The sequence below is a fragment of the Monodelphis domestica genome, chromosome 6, assembly GCF_027887165.1.
Source record: "Monodelphis domestica isolate mMonDom1 chromosome 6, mMonDom1.pri, whole genome shotgun sequence".
Taxonomy (NCBI): domain Eukaryota; kingdom Metazoa; phylum Chordata; class Mammalia; order Didelphimorphia; family Didelphidae; genus Monodelphis; species Monodelphis domestica.
In genome coordinates this window covers 72482744-72501396 of record NC_077232.1, presented here as the reverse complement: position 1 = coordinate 72501396, position 18653 = coordinate 72482744, and the positions used below count along the sequence as shown (strand labels likewise).

The 18653-nt window shown below is 41.7% G+C and overlaps 1 protein-coding gene across 2 annotated transcripts in view; it reads right to left on the bottom strand.

Annotated features, from left to right (window-relative positions):
- PDE6B (phosphodiesterase 6B) overlaps positions 1-18653 on the bottom strand; it is a 134847-nt gene that overhangs the window by 15267 nt on the left and 100927 nt on the right. For both annotated transcript variants that reach the window (XM_056802244.1, XM_001366290.4), the window contains 7 exons: positions 18421-18486; positions 15840-15986; positions 14138-14245; positions 11747-11856; positions 10945-11032; positions 9934-10034; positions 9371-9478 (listed from right to left, as the gene is read on the bottom strand). In XM_056802244.1, the coding sequence (XP_056658222.1) occupies positions 9371-9478; positions 9934-10034; positions 10945-11032; positions 11747-11856; positions 14138-14245; positions 15840-15986; positions 18421-18486 (728 nt within the window). The remainder of the gene's footprint in view (positions 1-9370; positions 9479-9933; positions 10035-10944; positions 11033-11746; positions 11857-14137; positions 14246-15839; positions 15987-18420; positions 18487-18653) is intronic.

Here is an 18653-nt window from a genome sequence, read left to right as displayed (position 1 = left end):
ATCTATCAGGGATCAGACCAGTAGAAGCCTGACAAGGAGACACTGCCTAAGGAAGATACTGACAGGCGAGGCATCCATTAGGAATAAAACCAACTGACCAGAGACATTGACCAGAGATGACACGGGGGCTGAGAACCAGGGAAAAGCCTGACCAGGATAATTCTCATCAAGAAGATTTTGAAAATGCAGGAAGAGGGGAAAATTGGCCCTCATTTATTCTACCAAGCTACAGACAACATAAGAGCAGGTATGATATAGAAAGAATTTGAGTAAAGAGACTCTAAAAGGGAGGAGGGGAATAATAATCATAGTCTCAGTTATCAGGTTTCAGATGACACAAAGTTTTGTTGATAGATAGCTAATACTTAGAATGGCAGAGTCAGAATCCAGAAGGATCTTGGTAGGCTGGAACATTGGGCTGAATCTAATAAGGTAAAAATCAATAAAGATAATAATAAAGTCTCATCCTGAGGTGCAAACCTCTCCTCCCCCAACTTCACAAGTATAAGATGGAAGAGACATGGTGAGACAGCAATTGTTCTGAAAAGGATCCGGGAGGTTTAAACATATTGTAAATCCAAGATGATTGTCAGAAGTGGGATGTGGCTGTTAGAAGCATAACTACCAGGAACAGGGAGGAGATAGGACCACTGGATTCTGCCCTCATCGAGCCTCATCTGTAGTCTAGTTCTGTGTAATATTGTATTGTACCTTTTCTCACAAGAAGAAAGACATCTAAGAAGATCTGTGTAATATCAAAACCTGATAGAGAACCTCTATCAGTTGTTGGTCAAGGTCTGAGGCTAACCTCAGGGCCTTGCCCAGCTGGGTTGACTCAAATATCTAGAGCTATCCTGGTTTCATCTTGGAAGACTGTTATCTCTTGAGAAACCAGCCAGCTAGATATAGAGAGGGCTTGGCAAATTAGCCAGAGACAGGAAGGGCTTAGGGAGCCTCAAGAAAACGAAGATTTCTCCATGCAAAGAAAGTAGAGGGAGAGGGAAGTGAGAACGTGTAGTACAGTATTATTTCAGGGCTCCCTATTTTAAGAAGGGCTTTGATAATTAAAGAATATCCAGAGGAGGGCAACTAGGATAATGAAGGACCTTGAACCCATGTTCTGAGGATTGGCTGAAGAAACTGGGCATGTAAGACTGGGGGAAGGAGGGAGCTGGGGATGAGAGCTGTCTCCAAGTGTTTGAAGAGCTATCATGAGGAGAAGTATTAGACTCTAGTATATCTTTGAGGAGAGATTATCCAGCTGAAGACCTCCAGGTTTGGGAAAGATACTCACATAAATCTCCTCAAATAGTGCATCCTGCTTTTGGATAGCTATGAGGGCTCAGAAATTGTCCCTCACATCAAGCTGAAGTTTTCTACCTTGTGTCATATGTATGTTTCTTACATGGTCATCTATGCCACATCCAATTCCCCTCCAAATATGAAAAGATGGTGTTCGTATTCCTCTTAACCCCTTAACCCTTCCCTTCTCCACATGAAATATGGATGATCATGGATGATCAATGGATGCTCCAGTATCATAGGAGAAGATAGGTAGCACAGTGGTTAGAGTGCCATGCCTGAAGTTGGGAAAACCTGAGTTCAAATTCAGCCTCAGAGACTCAATAGCTGTGTTATCCTGGGCAATCACTTTACTGCTGTTTGCTTCAGTTTCCTCATCTGCAATATGGAGATAATTTTAGCACCTACTTCCTAAGGTTGTTGTGAGGATCAAATGAGACAATAATTGTAAATCCCTTAAAGTGCAAACTGAACACAGTATTACAGATGTGGTTTGACAAAGGCAGAAAACATTAGGAAAGGATCATCTTTTTAGCATCATTTGTGCCAGGCTGGATAAATCAAAATCCATAAATAAGGTTGTTGGGAGAAATAACAATCTTAGATATACAGATGATCCCATTCTGGTGGGAGAAAGTGAAGAAGAATTAATAAGAAGCTTCTTGATGAAGATAAAAGAAGAAAGTGTAAAAGTTTGCTTGAAGCTTAACATAAAAAAAAAAAAAACCTAAGAAGTTGGCAACTGGTCCAATCACTTCCTGACAAATTGGGGGAAGAAAAAATGGAAACAATGTTAGATTTTATAATCTTGGGCTCAAAAATCACCACAGATGATAACTGCCACCACAAAGCTAAAAGCTGTTTGCTCCTTGTGTAGTCAGATGGTCCATCCTTTCCTATTATTCCCTTCCCTTTGTTAATAAAATTATTTATTTACTTGTGTGTGTTCCCTTTACTAAATCTTCCCCTTATAACACTTGGAAGGAAAACTAATCTGGACAGCATACTAAAAAATAGAGACATCCCCTTGTCAACAAAGGTCTGTATAGGCAAAGTTATAGTTTTTCCAGTAGCTATGTATGGCTACGAGCATTAGACTATAAGGAAAGCTGAGCAGCGCAGAATCAATGCTTTCAAATTATGGTGTTGGAGAAGACTTTTGAGAGTCCCTTGGGCAGCAAGAAGATCAAAGCAGTCAATATTTAAAGAAATGAATCCAGATTATTCACTGGAAGGTCGAATATGGGATCTGAAGCTTAAATATGCTGGCCACATGATGAGAAGACAGGCCTTATTGGAAAAGACCCTTTTGTTGAGAAAGATTGAAAGCAGACGGAGAAGAAGATGATAGAAAATCGACATGGAAGCAGAAAACATGAGCTTGGACAGACTTTGGGAGATAGTGGAAGATAGAAGGGTCTGGTATGCTATGGTCCATGGATAGGTTCATGAAGTCAGGCATGACTGAATGACTGAACAACAACAACAACAGATGTGACTTATGACTGGAATCTAACTTTGGAAAGAAATACCTTATCCAAAAAGACTTTTCACAGCAATATAGTATCATTCTAATGGGTATCCCAAAAGTTGGTTCATTTTTTTAAGGTCTAATGACTTTAAACTTACTTTTTGGGATACTCTGCATATTAAGGAGAAGTACTCTTATGAAGAAATATATGAACCAGAGGAAAAGCAAGTTGAAAAGTATTGGAAGAGGATGATAGATGGGAGAAATGGAAGCAAGATTGAGTTTATCAAAGAATCCAACTGTACTCATTTCTGTTGACAAAGATCTTCTATGACTGTTATTTTGTATTTCTTTAAACTCAACATGCATGAAGGCAGATTATTTCTGTGTTGCCATTGAGATTTGGGGAAACACATTGTTTTGAGGAACAAAAATTGAAAGATTGGTAGGTGGATTTCTAGGACAGTTCTAATTCAAGTTCAAATGCTATTGGATTTGGTCACAAAATTGTGATAAATGGCTTAAAATATGTTGTCTAAGGCCAAGAAAGGCTCTGCTTGAGGAGGTTTTTGTGTTATATCCAGACACGGTCCTATAACAGGGCTTTTGGATTCTGTTGGTCTCCTTGTTATGTTCAATCTAATACTTACTATATGGCTCAGGCTCTCCTTTGAGTGCCAAGGTCTTCTAGGTTGACATTTTCTGGGTCTCACAGATGTCTCCCAAATATGTAAAACATATTCCAAAAGTCTTAGTGCAATTTTAGCTTTAATAATTTCAGAAATAGAAATGCAACTTTATAAAAACATATGAAAATTTAATTATTTAAGTTTCTTTTATACCAATTTAGTATTGGGAATTTGGGATAATATATTTTAAATTTAATTTTCTGGATGCCACTGTCAGACCAGTGGGTTGATAGAAGAGGTCCTTGGATCTATCTCCATTGGCCTTTGTCCTGTGGAGTCACATCAATGTTGTTGTTCATGCATCACAACCTTTCTTGGGTGATCTTCTGGATAGAATTACAAAGGCTGTCTTTTCAGTAACTCTGTATCAGGGGCTGAAAGTGTTTATAAAGTTCAAAAATTGGCCAGAGCATTGTGTATCACAAGATGCTGGTTATGAACTCTCAGGTTTTTATCCTCTATGCTTACAATAGTCAGAACCTTGAACATAATGCTTAGCTGACATTCCAGCCCTGGTTTGAATGCCAATAATGCAACTAGTTAAAATTCTTGGTTCTCTCCTCCTCTCCAGTTCATAGGACATCATGATGAGCCTATAAAATCCCCTCTCTATGGTATGATAATATCATGATATACCCTTGTAAGAACTATAGATGGATCTATTTTTTTAAATAAGTGATTTACCCAGCAATTTATTGTTTTTTTTATAAGTTATTTACCCAGGATCTATTTTTTAAATAAGTGATTTACCCAGCAATCTATTTTTTTTTGTTATAAGTTATTTACCCAGGATCTATTTTTTTTAATAAGTGATTTACAGACAGGAAGTGTCTTAGGTCAGATTTGAACCCAGGTCCTCCCAACTCTAGGCCTGGTGCTTTATCCACTGTGCCACCCAGCTGCCCTTGGATTCATTTCTGTTTCTCTACTTTTTATTGGGGTAAATAATGGCTCTACTCAGATCTTTTTTCTCCTTGAGTTCCAAACTTCAAGACAGTATCCTATCATTGGCATTTTTCATTCTGAGAATATGAGTCATATAGACAAAAAAAAATAGTTCGATATAAGAATTTCCAAGAGCTATGATGACTTGAGAAGATCCAGGCCATTTTTAAGCAAACTAAATTCTTTTGGGTTGTTAAGCCTATGATGAGTCCTTTGATCCTTCCAAAAAGCATTGCTATGTCTCCAGGGCAGCTGGGACTCCCAATACATCCTGGTGTAATTCGTCTCTGCCAAAATCAATTGGCAAGAATAATATATAACTGGGAGGTGCACAGCCTCAGCTTCTGCCCTGTTTCCCCTTTCTAATAGGTTTTAAGTAATGTTGGTTCTAGTAACAAATCAAAAGATATCTTTCTCTATAAAAAATAGACAACTGGGGACTGGTTACTGCTGTGAAAACTCTCTTCAATTTTCAGAAGGTCTTTCTTCCTTGAACCTACTTTTCTTCTCTCAAAAAGCATGTCGGGATCCATTCATCCTGAATAATCGGAGATGAATTAGCAATACGAGTTCATGGTCTTGAATAAATACTGCCAGACCTTAACCCCTTTGTCAGAACCTCATTCCGTTTTGGCCTCGATACTTCCTCGGTCTCTCCCTAGCCCTTTTGGTCCAAACACAAGCTGTAGGAACATCAGTTCTAGGAAGATTACTTGACTCTAATAGATGCTGCACTTCTTGGCTTCCAATATAAACCATGGTAGAACAGGAAGGTATGTGTTATGCAAACCTGTGACAGATGCTCTTTCTTTCAATGGAAGAAAATTAGAATGTGGTCTGAGGGTCATAATATTTAGAAGATCCACTGACACTTCAATCCTGGAAGGTTGCAGGTATATTGGCCAAGTCAAAGTCCTAGCCAAGCATTCATAGAGTATGAGCTGTGACCAAAAGACTGCTTTCCATTCACCCCTCCCCCTAGTTCTAAGAAAGTCATAGCCCCCTTCCCCCCCCATCAGGTCCAGATTAGTACAGATCCACACCTGTTGGACTCTAGCCCAAATAGCTAAAATCAGTGGAAGGGGGCAGCATTTACGGCTGATGATTTTATCTAGTCCTGGGCTTTGAGTTAAGGGCTCTAGCTTGCTTCCCTTTGGGGGGGGGGACAACTAGAAGAGAAAAAGATGCCTTTGCTAGCAGATGGAAAGATATTTTCTCAGCTATGTCTCTACAGAGTCTGAGTCTGTCGATCGTTAAATAATAAATTTGTCCATAATGAATGTGTGGGGAAGATCTTTAGGGAAATCATAACCAAGTTATCACAGAATCCTGACCCATTCTGGTGCAAGAATTCTTCCTAAATATCTCTAGCAAGTAGTAAAACTACCACAATTTCAGCTGTAACCTCTAGCAGAAATCATCAAAATGTTTATCTTTCCACGTAACATGACGTTATGGAAAGTGAGCTGACCCTGGATTCAGGAGACCTGTGTTCCAATTCTGCCTCAAATACTAACTGGTTGTATTATCATGGACACAAATAATGTCTCAGATGAGGGCAGCTGGGTGGTTCAGTAGATTGAGAGTCAGGCCCAGAAATGGGAGGTCCTAGGTTCAAATCTGGCCTCAGACACTTCCTAGCTGTGTGACCCTGGGCAAGTCACTTGACCCCCATTGCCTAGCCCTTACCACTCTTCTGCCTTAGAACCCAATACACAGTATTGATTCTAAGATGGAAGGTAAGGGTTTAAGAAAAATAATTTTCAAAGTCCATTTTCTCATGTTTAAAATATGACTAATAATACTCTATCTAGAGTTGTTGGGGAGAAAGTACTTTCCAAACCTTAAAATTCAGGTAAGTTATCACTGTCATCATTAACCTTCATCTTCCTGTATCATAAGCTCTACTTACGTCATCTACTTTATAGACATATCCCTTTGACATCTCACTGATATCTCAAGTCAACCTGGGCTCTTCACGCTCATCTTCCCCCACAGAATCACCTTTGATTCCCAACTTTGCTGTCTCTACTATATAAACTAATCAGGCTAAGGGGCAGCTAGGAACACAGTGTTTAGAGTGCCAGGTCTGCAATCAGGAGGACCTGAGTTCAACTCTGGCTTCAGATACTTCCTAGCTGTGTGACCCTGGGCAAGTCACTTGACCCCCATTGCCTAGCCCTTACCACTCTTCTGCCTTAAAACTGATACTAAGACATAAGTGAAAGGTTAAAAAAAAATAATCAGGCTATGAACTCTTGGTTATTGTGGTTTCTTCTTTTATCTTCATTCCTAACATCCAGTTGAATCCCCAAAGAACTTATTCATTCTTATCTTGAAATCTCTTGAATTTACATCTGCATCTTCATTCACACTGTCACAACTTTCATGCAGGATCTTGTTATCTCACATTTGACCAACTATTACAACAATTAATCAATAGCTTCTTAATTCATCTCCCTGTCTCTAGTTTCGGTCTTCCAATCCATCCAACGGTCTGTCACAGGCTTATGATTTCTAAATCACCTCCTTCATCAGTCACTCAACTGCATCCATTTCTCATCAGTGACATTCCTCTACCAGTATGGCAGCACCTGATTATTTTGGGGTAAATGCCTGGAACTTGATGGAAAAATCTTCTATCTTCCATTGGAGGGAATTAGCCTTAGATAAAGAAGCCTTAGGTGCCTCCAGGTCCTGTATAGGCATTTCTTGCTTAGGAAACCCTCAGGAGGAGCCTGACTTCTGTTTGATACTGGGTTATATCACCTGGTTTCATCTATCCACAGACATGTCTCCTAACTGCTCAGAGTCACCGGTGCCTGCTTTTTGCCCCTAAACATGTCACATCACCAGAGTCACTCCTAGAGGGTCACCTTCCGCTATGATCACACTTTCAAGTATGGTCCTATGTTGAAGGACCTCTTCTTATTTCCCAACTCAGGTATAGCAGATACAGTTAGCCAAAGACCTTGCTTTGACCAGCCCTTGGCTTCTCCTCATTTGCCTTAGGTGGGAGCCCCAAGTCACGTCAGTCCCAAGAACAATTGTGAGAAAAGAGCTGCTTCCTCTCCTCCCACTCTTTTACTTCTTGATGCTTTGCCTCATCTAGACCAGAAATTCCTACTTCATGCCCAGTTGGTGGGAAATCCTTGCATTGGAAACTCTTGGCTACCCAGTCAAGCTCAGGGATTGTGGGGCAGCACAATTGAAATCATGACCATGAGGACCTGGTGGCTTCTACTTATTCCTAACTGCCTCAGGCTGATGATTTCTGGATTCTTTATTGCTTCTTACCATGATCCCACACCTGAAGCCACCCTTTCCTCTTTTTTTTTTACCAGTTACAAGAACCAAGTGTCTTGATAAGAGATCTTTGAAGTCTTCATTCAACTCTTCCCTAAATATCTTCATCTATACCACCTCCTCTCAAAACAGTATTGCTTCTGTAGAAATATATTATTGTTGGGGCATCTGGGTGGCTCAGTGAATTGAGAGCCAGGCCTAGAGATGGGAGGTCCTAGGTTCAAATCTGGCCTCAGACACTTCCCAGCTGTGTGACCCTGGGCAAGTCACTTAACCCAGACTGCCTAGCCCTTACCACTCTTCTGACTTGGAACCAATGCATAGTATTGATTCTAAGACAGAGGGTAAAGGTGTTTTTTTTTTTCTTTTAAGGGACATATAACTGCCAAAATACAAAGATATAGGCAAGTAACAATTTTAACATTGTGTTCTATACATTGAGTTTTCAATGTGAGTTACCTGGATACTTTTAAGAACTCACACGAAAAAACACCTTCATTTCTCAACATCAGACTGTCCTCTTCCATCGGGGAAGTTGTTCAGTTGATAGTGGCTTCGTAAAAGCCTCCTCTTCCACTATGGTCCAGGTCAGTATCATAAATGCTCGGTGGAATTTGACTTAGAATGTCAGTGATTGGTGTTGATGCCCCTCAGAGATGAGTAGCCATACAATATCAGGCTCAGGGCTGCAGTCCAGGGCTGGGGCAAGCGTACCAATATTTATACAATTCTCCCTAGTCAATAATTCCTTCTGGAACATTAAGTTATTCCCAGAAACTGTAAACAATCAGTGCCAGGCCTTCTAGTGATATAGGAGGAGGAATGGGATCTATGGTGTAAGATCTGATGGCATGCTTGGGCAGGTGACCAATCAGACTTACAGCCCAGGCTGTCTTAGAGAAGCCTAATCATCACAGAGTAACCACAACTTTCAAGAAAGCCAGGAAAGGGAAAAACAACACACACAGTGTATCTCCAACATCTTAGTTCAGTTTTTAGCTAGTCAGGCTTATTTAATTTTAGGACCTGGATTAAAGGACAATTTGGTCCTATCTTTTGCTCAACTCACAGGTTTCAACTTCCTTTCTAACACTTTATTTTTTTTAAACCCTTACCTTCCATCTTGGAGTCAATACTGTGTATTGGTTCCAAGGCAGAAGAGAAGTAAGGGCTAGGCAATGGGGGTCAAGTGACTTGCCCAGGGTCACACAGCTAAGAAGTGTCTGAAGCCAGTATTGAACCTAGGACCTGGCTCTCAATTCATCAAGCTACCCAGCTGCCCCCTCTGCTAACACTTTAAAGAAACTGAAGTTTAGGGATGATGTAGAAGTGATACTGCCTTTCAACTCTTCAATTCTATGAGTGAGGAGATAGCAATGGATAGAGATGACCCAAGTGGATAATGACTAGAGCAGACTGGGGGACAGGACAAAATAAATATGTAAGAGGCATTGACAATAATCAGGGTGGGCACTGACCATGGCAAATACTAATTTACTAGCCTAATTATTTTCTCTGTGGGGAAACAGATCCATCTAAACCAATCAGCTGGCCCCGTGATTGATCTTTCTGACTCTCTCACAAATTTGTCCTTCCCACAGCCTTCCCTAGCCTGTTCATGGCATCAGGGAACTTTCTCCTGAAAGGAATCACTCACATGACAATCTCTTTCCTTGTTGTCTCCAGGGAGAGGTATTCCACCCAGCTTTTCTTGTCATCATACCCCTTGGATTCATCCACGATCTTCTGAAACATTGTTCTTTTTCTTAGGGCATAAGAAAGGAAGGAATCAGACATAATATGGCAAGGGACCAAGGAATCCCCATGGATAGGCTGCAGGACATCCTCCTACTTGCCCCAGATCACACTTTATTCCATCTTTATGAAGACTCAAAACAGCAATATCATAACCAGTCAGCAATGCTTCAAGGATTTTCTTGGGAAATTATTTCACCCCAACTCCACACCACTCTACTCCCTCTTCCTACTTTGGCCCAAGTCCAGCCTTAAAGCTCTAGCCCCTGGTGTGGGAGGCTGCAATTTCATATCTTCCTCCTATGATATTAAATATCATCTCTCCCCTCTCCTGGCAACCTCCCCCCTCCCAAGCCCTTTACACAGAGCTGGGGTCTAGCATTCTTATGGGGGCAAGGAAGGAGCCTGTCCTGTTGTCCAGGGGCCGGTGCTCTAGATGCTCAGCGCTCTGTGGCTTGGCCGTACTTGAAGTAGAGGGCCAGATCTGTGGCAATAATGGCGATGTCCATCAGATGGATCACATGTTCATGTTGTCGACGATTCAGGTTCTGATAAATATTCAGGCTCTGAAGCAAAGATTCCACGTTGGAAGGTCAGAAATAAATATATATAGTACAATGATTGAGAACATAGTTCATGGGAAGAAGACCATGGACAGAAAAATCTAGTCTGGAAACCAGTAGATGGTGCTACCCCAGTGTAGAAAACAGTATGATTCTGGGCTCTAAAGAAGCTGACAATGTATCTTCCCAATTTAGGAAACAGTTTGATCAAAGAAACAGTGAACAAAAACAAAATTGGTTTAATAAAACTCCCCTTGCCATCTGAACTCAATGAAAAGTTCTCAAAATTATTTAAATAGAAGCATGGAGAAACAACCCCCTCCCCTTGAGATCACCCCATCCAGGCTTCCAGCTGAGATAGGATTCCTTTCTTCTGCCTCCCTAACGTGGGACCAATCAGAGGCTTTTTTAAAATGAATTCAATATAGGTGAATTTTTAAAAATGAACTTAATTAACTTAATTGTCTCCTCTTGTGGCTTTTCTTTAATAAAAATGATTTCTTCTTATTATATTTTATTACATTTTTAAGCCCTGGGAACCACTTTTTCTTTGTATTTCTTTAATGCCAAAGCCCATGAGTTGGATCCCTCTGCTCCCCAAATCTCATTTTCTTGTTGACTGCTCCAGGGCTATTATGTGTGTGTGTGTGTGTGTGTGTGTGTGTGTGTGTGTGTGTGTGTGTGTGTGTGTGTTAGAAATGGTGGGGTAGGAAAGGGAAGTTCTCTGGATCAGGAGCACATGGGGGAACATTAAGGATTGTGAGGTTGTTTCTTCCAGGTTTTAAGTAGTTAGGAAGGGCTGAAGTTTTGAAGTGGTTGCCCCCCAAACAACTACAGCTCCCAGCCCAACCCCTCCTTAACAAACCCCTACAGCAAACCCCAAACTTGCCACTGATGGGGCATTTTTACAGACCTCTTCTGCAAGCAAGAACTTCCCAAACTCCAGATGGTGTCTTTCTAGAATTGATGAGCCATGAAGCTTTGCTAATGGATTCTGTGATCTGTTCATACAGGTTTGTGTTAGAAAAAAATTAAAATGGTAATTAGCACAGTGGACAATTAGCCTTAGGAACAAAAAGAATCTGAAGTACTGTCTCCAATTAGTGATGATGTCCTATTCCCCCCCTTTTTAGGAATCCCATCTATAGGTTCAGAGGCCATCTCCCTTCTTCTCATGCATCATATTCTCCTCCTATGGGAGGAAATCTGGGCCCAACCTCACTGTCCCTTGGGAATCTGCAGGAGTTCCCCATTCCTACCCGATTAAATCCTTCTTATTATGTTCACATTTGAGGTATAGAAAGTTAAACTTCCCCACACTTTGGGTACCAATCAATGATCGGGATCCAGCTAAACACTCCTCCCTCATTTTCCTAATTTTCAGAATCTCAGAATAAGACTCGGGCTTGACTTTCAGAGGAAGGGAATTCTCTACTAGATTGATATGAACAGCAAAATTCTCCTAAAACCCAGTTTGGTCTACAAAATCATGCAGCTCTGAAGGAATAGAGCTATTGTATATGGTGATTCTACCCCTACTTTGGCCAATAGTGATGTGTTTTATTGTGCAAATAACATATTAAATTTTATTTTTTCAATTAACTAAAATCTATGTTCTCTACCTCCTATGCCCTAATAGTGTTATATTGAAATAGAGATTCATCCCACTCCTCCATTCCATCATTAGATTCTGACAGAGTAAGGAAAACACCTACTTCATCTGGTAGAGGTTGTTGGTTCCCCTGTGATCAATGTCATGGCACAGGCCAGCTGTCACCATAGCAAAAGCTTCCAGATCTGTGTAGTAGCTCTTCAATTTGCCTGTCTGCAAAGAAGGGGAGACCTGCCATTTGGCCCCTCTGCAGTTCTTAACAGTATCTCTCTGTTTTTTGGATCCCATTACACTGCTCTCAGCCTTCCAGATTCCCTCTTCCTCTCTGACCTCTCCTCAGTTTCTTTTGCTGGTTTATCATTTACATCCTTCCCCCTAACATTAGGTATTCCTCAAAGCTCTGCTCTGGGCCCTTTTCTTGTCTTTCTCTATACTTTCTCTCATGGTGACTTCATCCTTCTCTCGTGGTTTCAACCATCATCTCCATGGAAATGACTCATAGATCTCTATATTCATACCCAACCTCTCTACTGAATTCCAGCCTGGAATTACAAACTGGCTCAGCACATTCCCCTCTAAGTAAGGTCTTTTAAAGTCATTTCTAGGTTTCCTGTGAATTTCTGGCTTTTTGATCTTTTCTGCTTAGCTGATGTCGTTTACCAGATCATGAAATTCTTCCCAAAGCAGGGAATTATAGGACAAACTCCCTGGTCCTTTCCCCCCTGGAATGTTAACTGCATTTGTGTCCTGGTCTCTCTGCTTCAATCCTCACTAGAGATGTCTTCTAGTGAGGGTCAATCCATCACTTCCTAAGGTGGCCACAATCCATATTTGGACAGCTCCAATTGCTAGGAAGTTTTTCCTTATATGGAACCAAAATCTGCCTCTCTGAGCCTTCTACCCAATACTTCTGGTTCTCCCCTCTTGGAATCCAGCAGAATAAGCTGAATCCCTCTTTTGCATGATAGATTTTAAATTGCTTAAAGATGGCCATCGTGTCCTCTTAGGACATGCTAAATATCCATAGCTCCTTCATCTAATTCATATGGTATGTTATCTAATTCCTTTAGGCTATCCTTCTCTGGAAGGAGCTCCAGACAATATTTCTTTCCTAAAATGTGATACCCCATTGTGAACACCATAGTCTAGCTATATGATTTGAGGAAGGTAGAAGATAGTGAGACCATCACCTTCCACGTGCCCCACCCCCACAATGCCATGTTTTGCATACTATGCATATCTCAGTGTAGACAAAGAATGAATTGGCCTTTTGGGCTGTCATGCAACTTCTATTGGTGTCTCATTGAGCTTCTGGTCCACTAAAAACATCAGATCTTTTCTAAATTGATATCCAGTTCCATTTACTCTCTATTTTGTACTTAAGTGGAGTTGATTTATTTCTAACCTGAAAAAAGATTTTCATTTTATCTTTGTTAAATTACAAAAACGATTTTTTAAACCTTACTTTCTGTCTTAGTAACAATTCTAAGATAGAAGGGTCAGGGCTAGGCAAATGGGGTCAAGTGGCTTGCCCAGGTCACCCAGCTAGGAAGAGCCTGAGGCCAGATTTGAGCCCAGGTTCTCCCAACACCTGGCCTGACTCTCACTCCACTGGGCCACCCAGCTGTCTCTCATGTTTACAAAATTTAATCCATTGTTTTGGTACCCTAAGATATTTTGTGACTTCAAGTTCTTCACCTCCATCTTTATTGGAGATAAACTATTTCAAAGCTGCAATGGATTGCTGTAATTCTGGACATCAAAGTATGTTTGATATCAGTAGAGTGCCCTTTCCTTCATTCCCCTTTCAACCTTGTTCTTGGCTCTTGGATTTTCAAACTATGATTTCTGGTTCTGGAACTTCCCTCAGTATCTGAGGCCTCCTCAGCTGAGAATATCTATCCACCCCTGCGGCCTTCTCAGCCTGGAAAAATCCCTCTGCAAAGTCCACTTCCTTGTCCTAATGAATTCCCCCTGGATTCTGTTTCATGGAGAGACTCAGGCTGGCCTTCACTTCATTCCCTTCTCAGCCTACAGACTTCAAAATTATGCCCCCTGTGCTGGGTACCTTCTATCCTGCCCTCCCCCCACACTTACCTTTCAGTTTCCTTTTAGGTAGTGTCTTCTTTCATTAGAATATAATCTCTCTGAGTACAAAGACTGTATTTTCTTTACTTATCTTTGATTTAAGTGTTTTCTTTCTCCTTCCCTCCCTTTCTTCCCTCCCTCCCTTCCTTCCTCCCTCCCTCCCTCCCTCCCTCCTTTCCTTCCTTCCTTCCTCCCTTTATTTCTTCCTTCCTTCCTTCCTTTATTCCTTCCTTCCTTCCTTCCTTCCTTCCTTCCTTCCTTCCTTCCTTCCTTCCTTCCTTCCTTCCTTCCTTCCTTCCTTCCTTCCTTCCTTATCATATTATTCCTTTAGAGCTTGCTGAGGGCTTAGTAAGTTCACATAGTCCCAAAGATCCTTGCTTGGGAGTGAGAATTCATCAGCACATACCATGAGAAGTGTGAACATGGTTTGAGCCACATTAAAGCCATGGCGCCAGTTATGATAAGTGATTCTTCGGTATCCTTTGCTGATAGAATACAAGAACCGAACTAGGACCTGATAATAGAGCGAGAGAAGGGACATCAGTCAGGCTCATGTCTCTTTATAAGATTCTTCTAGCAGTCTTCTAGATGGTCTCCTTGTCTCTAGTTTATCCTTTTTCCAACCCAATTCCCATACCATTGCCTGAGTAACTTTAGCAATGCTCCACTTTGTCATGTTACTTCTTTCCTCAAATTGCCTGCCAAAAAAACAAACGCCTTACCCTACAAAACTCTACCCTACAAAGACTCCCACAATCTGGCTCAATCTGGCTCAGTGTGATATAAGGAAAAACTTCCTAGCTATCAGGGCTGTCCTGCCCCATGGGTTAGTGAGCTCTACTCATGTCAGGTCTTTAAGGAGGGGTGATTATGGGAAGCTGGATTAAACAAGTTCTGTTTGGTACCAATGAGCAGAAAAAGATAGATAGAGGTCATGGGGCAGGGGACAGGTTTGGTTCAGTGCAGTGTAGAGTGTAGAGAAGACAGTTATGTTGACTTCTAGTGGAAACTATGGCAACTTCCAGCTCCCACAGTTCTACTTGGTTCCTTTTGGTTGTCTGATGGAGATGGTTTGTATGGTCACCAGTGACATTATGGGAATGCTACTGAAGGAGTCTCCTCATCTCAGTTCTACTTATTTCCTTTATCCTTGGGACTTCTCTTAGGAAAGCTGCAATAAAGCTGGTTAGATCTAGAGAGAAGAGAATCCTCCCACTGCCTGGCTTCCTATCCCCAACAAAGCCCCTGTTCGCATGCAGAACAACTTTGGAGAAATACCAAAAAAGGGTCAGGTAGAAGGGATGGACCTACTCTTTCCACAAGCCAACAAAATTCCCAGTGTTTGAAGCTTAGGTTGGTTGACCACTTTTTTTTTTTAACCCTTACCTTCCATCTTGGAGTCAATACTGTGTATTGGCTCCAAGGCAGAAGAGTGGTAAGGGCTAGGCAATAGGGGTCAAGTGACTTGCCCAGGGTCACACAGCTGGGAAGTGTCTGAGGTCAGATTTGAACCTAGGACCTCCAGTCTCTAGGCCTAGTTCTCAATCCATTGAGCTACCCAGCTGCCCCCAGTTGACCACTTTTTAAGGATGGAAATAAAATGGATTTCTGCTTATATATGATTGAATTGTTGAAATTTTTTGAATATATGATTATTTCTTTTTCAGTTTTCTCCAACATCATACCCTCCAAGAAAATGTTCAGCCCAAGAGAACTTCCAGTTGTTCCCTTGATCTCTTCCTTTTCTCATTCATCTCTAGGGATATTTTTGCCTAGAATGAATTCTTCATTCTTCACCCAACCTGTGCCTTCAAAGCCCCACACTGGTGCCAACTCCTGCTAATTTTCAGATTGCCCCATCAGACTCCCATCATTTCAGGCCTCCCATCCTTCTTCCATTATCCATCATGCCTCTTTTTTTTCTTATTGCCCTCTTATCCACCATCCTGTGTTCTTCTCTCTTTCCTTCCCCTCTCCTGTCTGCCCTTCTTTTCCCATCATTCTTTTGTACTCTCATTGCCCTCTTTCATCCTAGAAGGAGAGGTGATAATAGTTGAGTTGGTGGGAAGCTCAGACTAGGTCTTTGGGTGACATCACCTTCTTCCTACCTCCTGGGGAATCTGGAACTTCTTTACCACGCCCAGCTCATAGTACATCTGGATCCCACATTTCACCAATTCCAGCTCCGTACATTCCAGGTCTGAGAAGTGGAACTCATAGATGTCAAACTTGGTGGGTCCTGGCAGCTCGTCTTTCTAAGGGGAATGCAGGGTTTGGATCAGAATCTCAGGGTGATTATCCATAATTAATCCCAGGGCATAAACTCTGGGAGTCTGAGACATAGGAAAAGAATGATTTGAAGGTCAGAAAGTAGACTTTTAATGACGAACATATGATCTGTGAAATGTGATTGTGGAATAAGTATGAGTATGCTTGAATATATGTACCATGTATGTACATATATAACACACATATTATATATGTACTAAGATAGTGTGGCATAGTGAATAGGCCTGACAGTCAGGAAGACCTGGGTTCAAATCTTGTCTTTTATACACACTGGCTGTGTTATTTTTTTTTTTTAAAACCCTTACCTTCCGTCTTGGAGTCAATACTGTGTATTGGCTCCAAGGCAGAAGAGTGGTAAGGGCTAGGCAATGGGGGTCAAGTGACTTGCCCAGGGTCACACAGATAGGAAGTGGCTGAGGCCAGATTTGAAACATTGGCTGTGTTATTGTGGACAAATCATTCAGCCTCTCAGAGCCTAGGGCAACTTTCTAAGACTATAATTTGAAGAGAAGGCATTGGCCTTTATGATCAAGTAGGATTCCTCATCCAAGAGTTTCTCTTTTTTTATTAAAACCCTTACCTTCCGTCTTGGAGTCAATACTGTGTATTGGCTCCAAGGCAGGAGAGTGGTAAGGGCTAGGCAAGGGGGGTTAAGTGACTTGCCCAGGGTCACACAGCTGGGAAGTGTCTGAGGTCAGATTTGAACTTAGGACCTCCAGTCTCTAGGCCTGACTCTCAATCCACTGAACCACCCAGCTGCCCCCCAAGAATTTCTTATACTAAGGAAATCACAAGTCCAGTCCTATCCCTGCTGTGTACCAATGTCTTTGTTGGATACTTCTCCCTCTCTCCCTTCCTCCCTCCCTCTTCCTCCCTCTCTCTTTTTCCCCCTCCCCACCTCTCTCATTCCCTCTTCCTCCCTCTCTTCTACCTCCCTCTCTTTCTCTCTCTCCTCTCTCTCTCTCTCTCTCTCTCTCTCTCTCTCTCTCTCTCTCTCTCTCTCTCTCTCTCTCTCTCTCTCTCTCCTCTCTCTCTCTCTCTCTCTCTCCCTTTCTCCCCCCCCCCGTGTGTATGTGTGTGTGTGTGTGTATGTATGTGTGTGTGTGTGTGTAGAGAGAGAGAGTTCTGGGGCTAGGGCCCCAAAGAACTGGGAACAGACAACTAAGGGGCAGCAGGTGGTCAATTGCAAGTTCCTAGGATTTTGAGATGTAAAGTATCTCAGAGAGATCTAATCAAGAGATACCTAATTTTTTGTGTCATGGGTCCCTTTGGTGACATAATGAAACCTGTGGACCCCTTTTTTTCATGTTTTCAGATGCATAAAATAAAAACCAATTGTATTGAGTGCATTATAATTTTGTTGTCCCTAAACATCAAGTTCATGAGCCCCAGGTTAAGAATGCCTACCTGATATTCCAATCTCATTTTTAAAAAATTACTTATTTAATAGAATTGAATTCCAGGTGTCTCTGTCCCTTCCTCCCCTCCTCATAAAAGGTATCGCTCAACAAAAAGATATATACATATATAGATTGTGTTTTCCACGTTCCTGTTTTTTCAGTTCATTCTCTGGAGGTGGACATCTGCAAATTATTCTTTAAGCATTAAATCTGTAGCTATATATACTGTTCCCTTGTCTACTCATTTCACTCTTCATTACTTCATGTAGGTTTTTCCCAATTAAAAAAAATGAACCTGTTTAGAGGAAGCTAAGATGGTTCAGTAGATGGAGTGCCAGGCACAGAGATAGGAGTTCCTGGGTTCAAATGTGGCCTCAGATACTCCCCTAGCTGAGTGACCCTGGGCGAGTCACTTAACGCCCACTGCCAAGCCCTTGCTACTCTTCTGCCTTCTAACCAACAAACAGTATTTAATCTAAGGCAGAAAGTACGGAGTTGTATATATTAAAAAATTAACCTGTCCATCATTTCTTATGGGGCAGTAATATTCCATCACAATCATATGCCATCATTTGTCCAGCTACTCCCCCAGGTGATGGACACTCTCTCGATTGCCAGTTCCTTGCCACCACAAAGAGAACTGCTATAAGTATTTTGGAACATGTGGGTTTTTTCCTTTTTCCTTGGTCTCCTTAGGAAACAGACTCAGCGATTGTGCTGGGCCTAAGGGTATACACAGATTTATATAATCAACTTCCTCATTTTATAGATGAGGAAACTGAGGCCCAGAAGCATTAGTCCAATAAGGAGATAAAAAAGTCTGAGAGAAAACAAAACAGAGTGAATATCAGAGAAAGTATTAAAACAAACAGAGAGACAGTCATAGAGCATAAGAGGCACAGAGAGAGAAAGAGGGTGGCTAGACCATCTTCCAGGGATGTACTTGTACCCTGTACACATCCCTGCTCCACGAGGTTGCCTGGCATGACTGACTCCTTACCAGGATTTCTTTGAGCTCATCCTCCTCACAGTCCATGGGCTCCTTCCCCAATCGTTCTCTTGTTGGCTAAAAAGACAACATAATCCACAGGACAAAGTTAGAGCTTCAGACACTTTGTGAAGCTCCTCGATACTCCTCTCCTCCTCACAGAGCCTGCACTGCTTGGGTTTCTGAAGGTGGTATTCTGGCTCTGCTCTCTTGGGAATCGGTCATGGGTCAGCCATTCTCTCTCT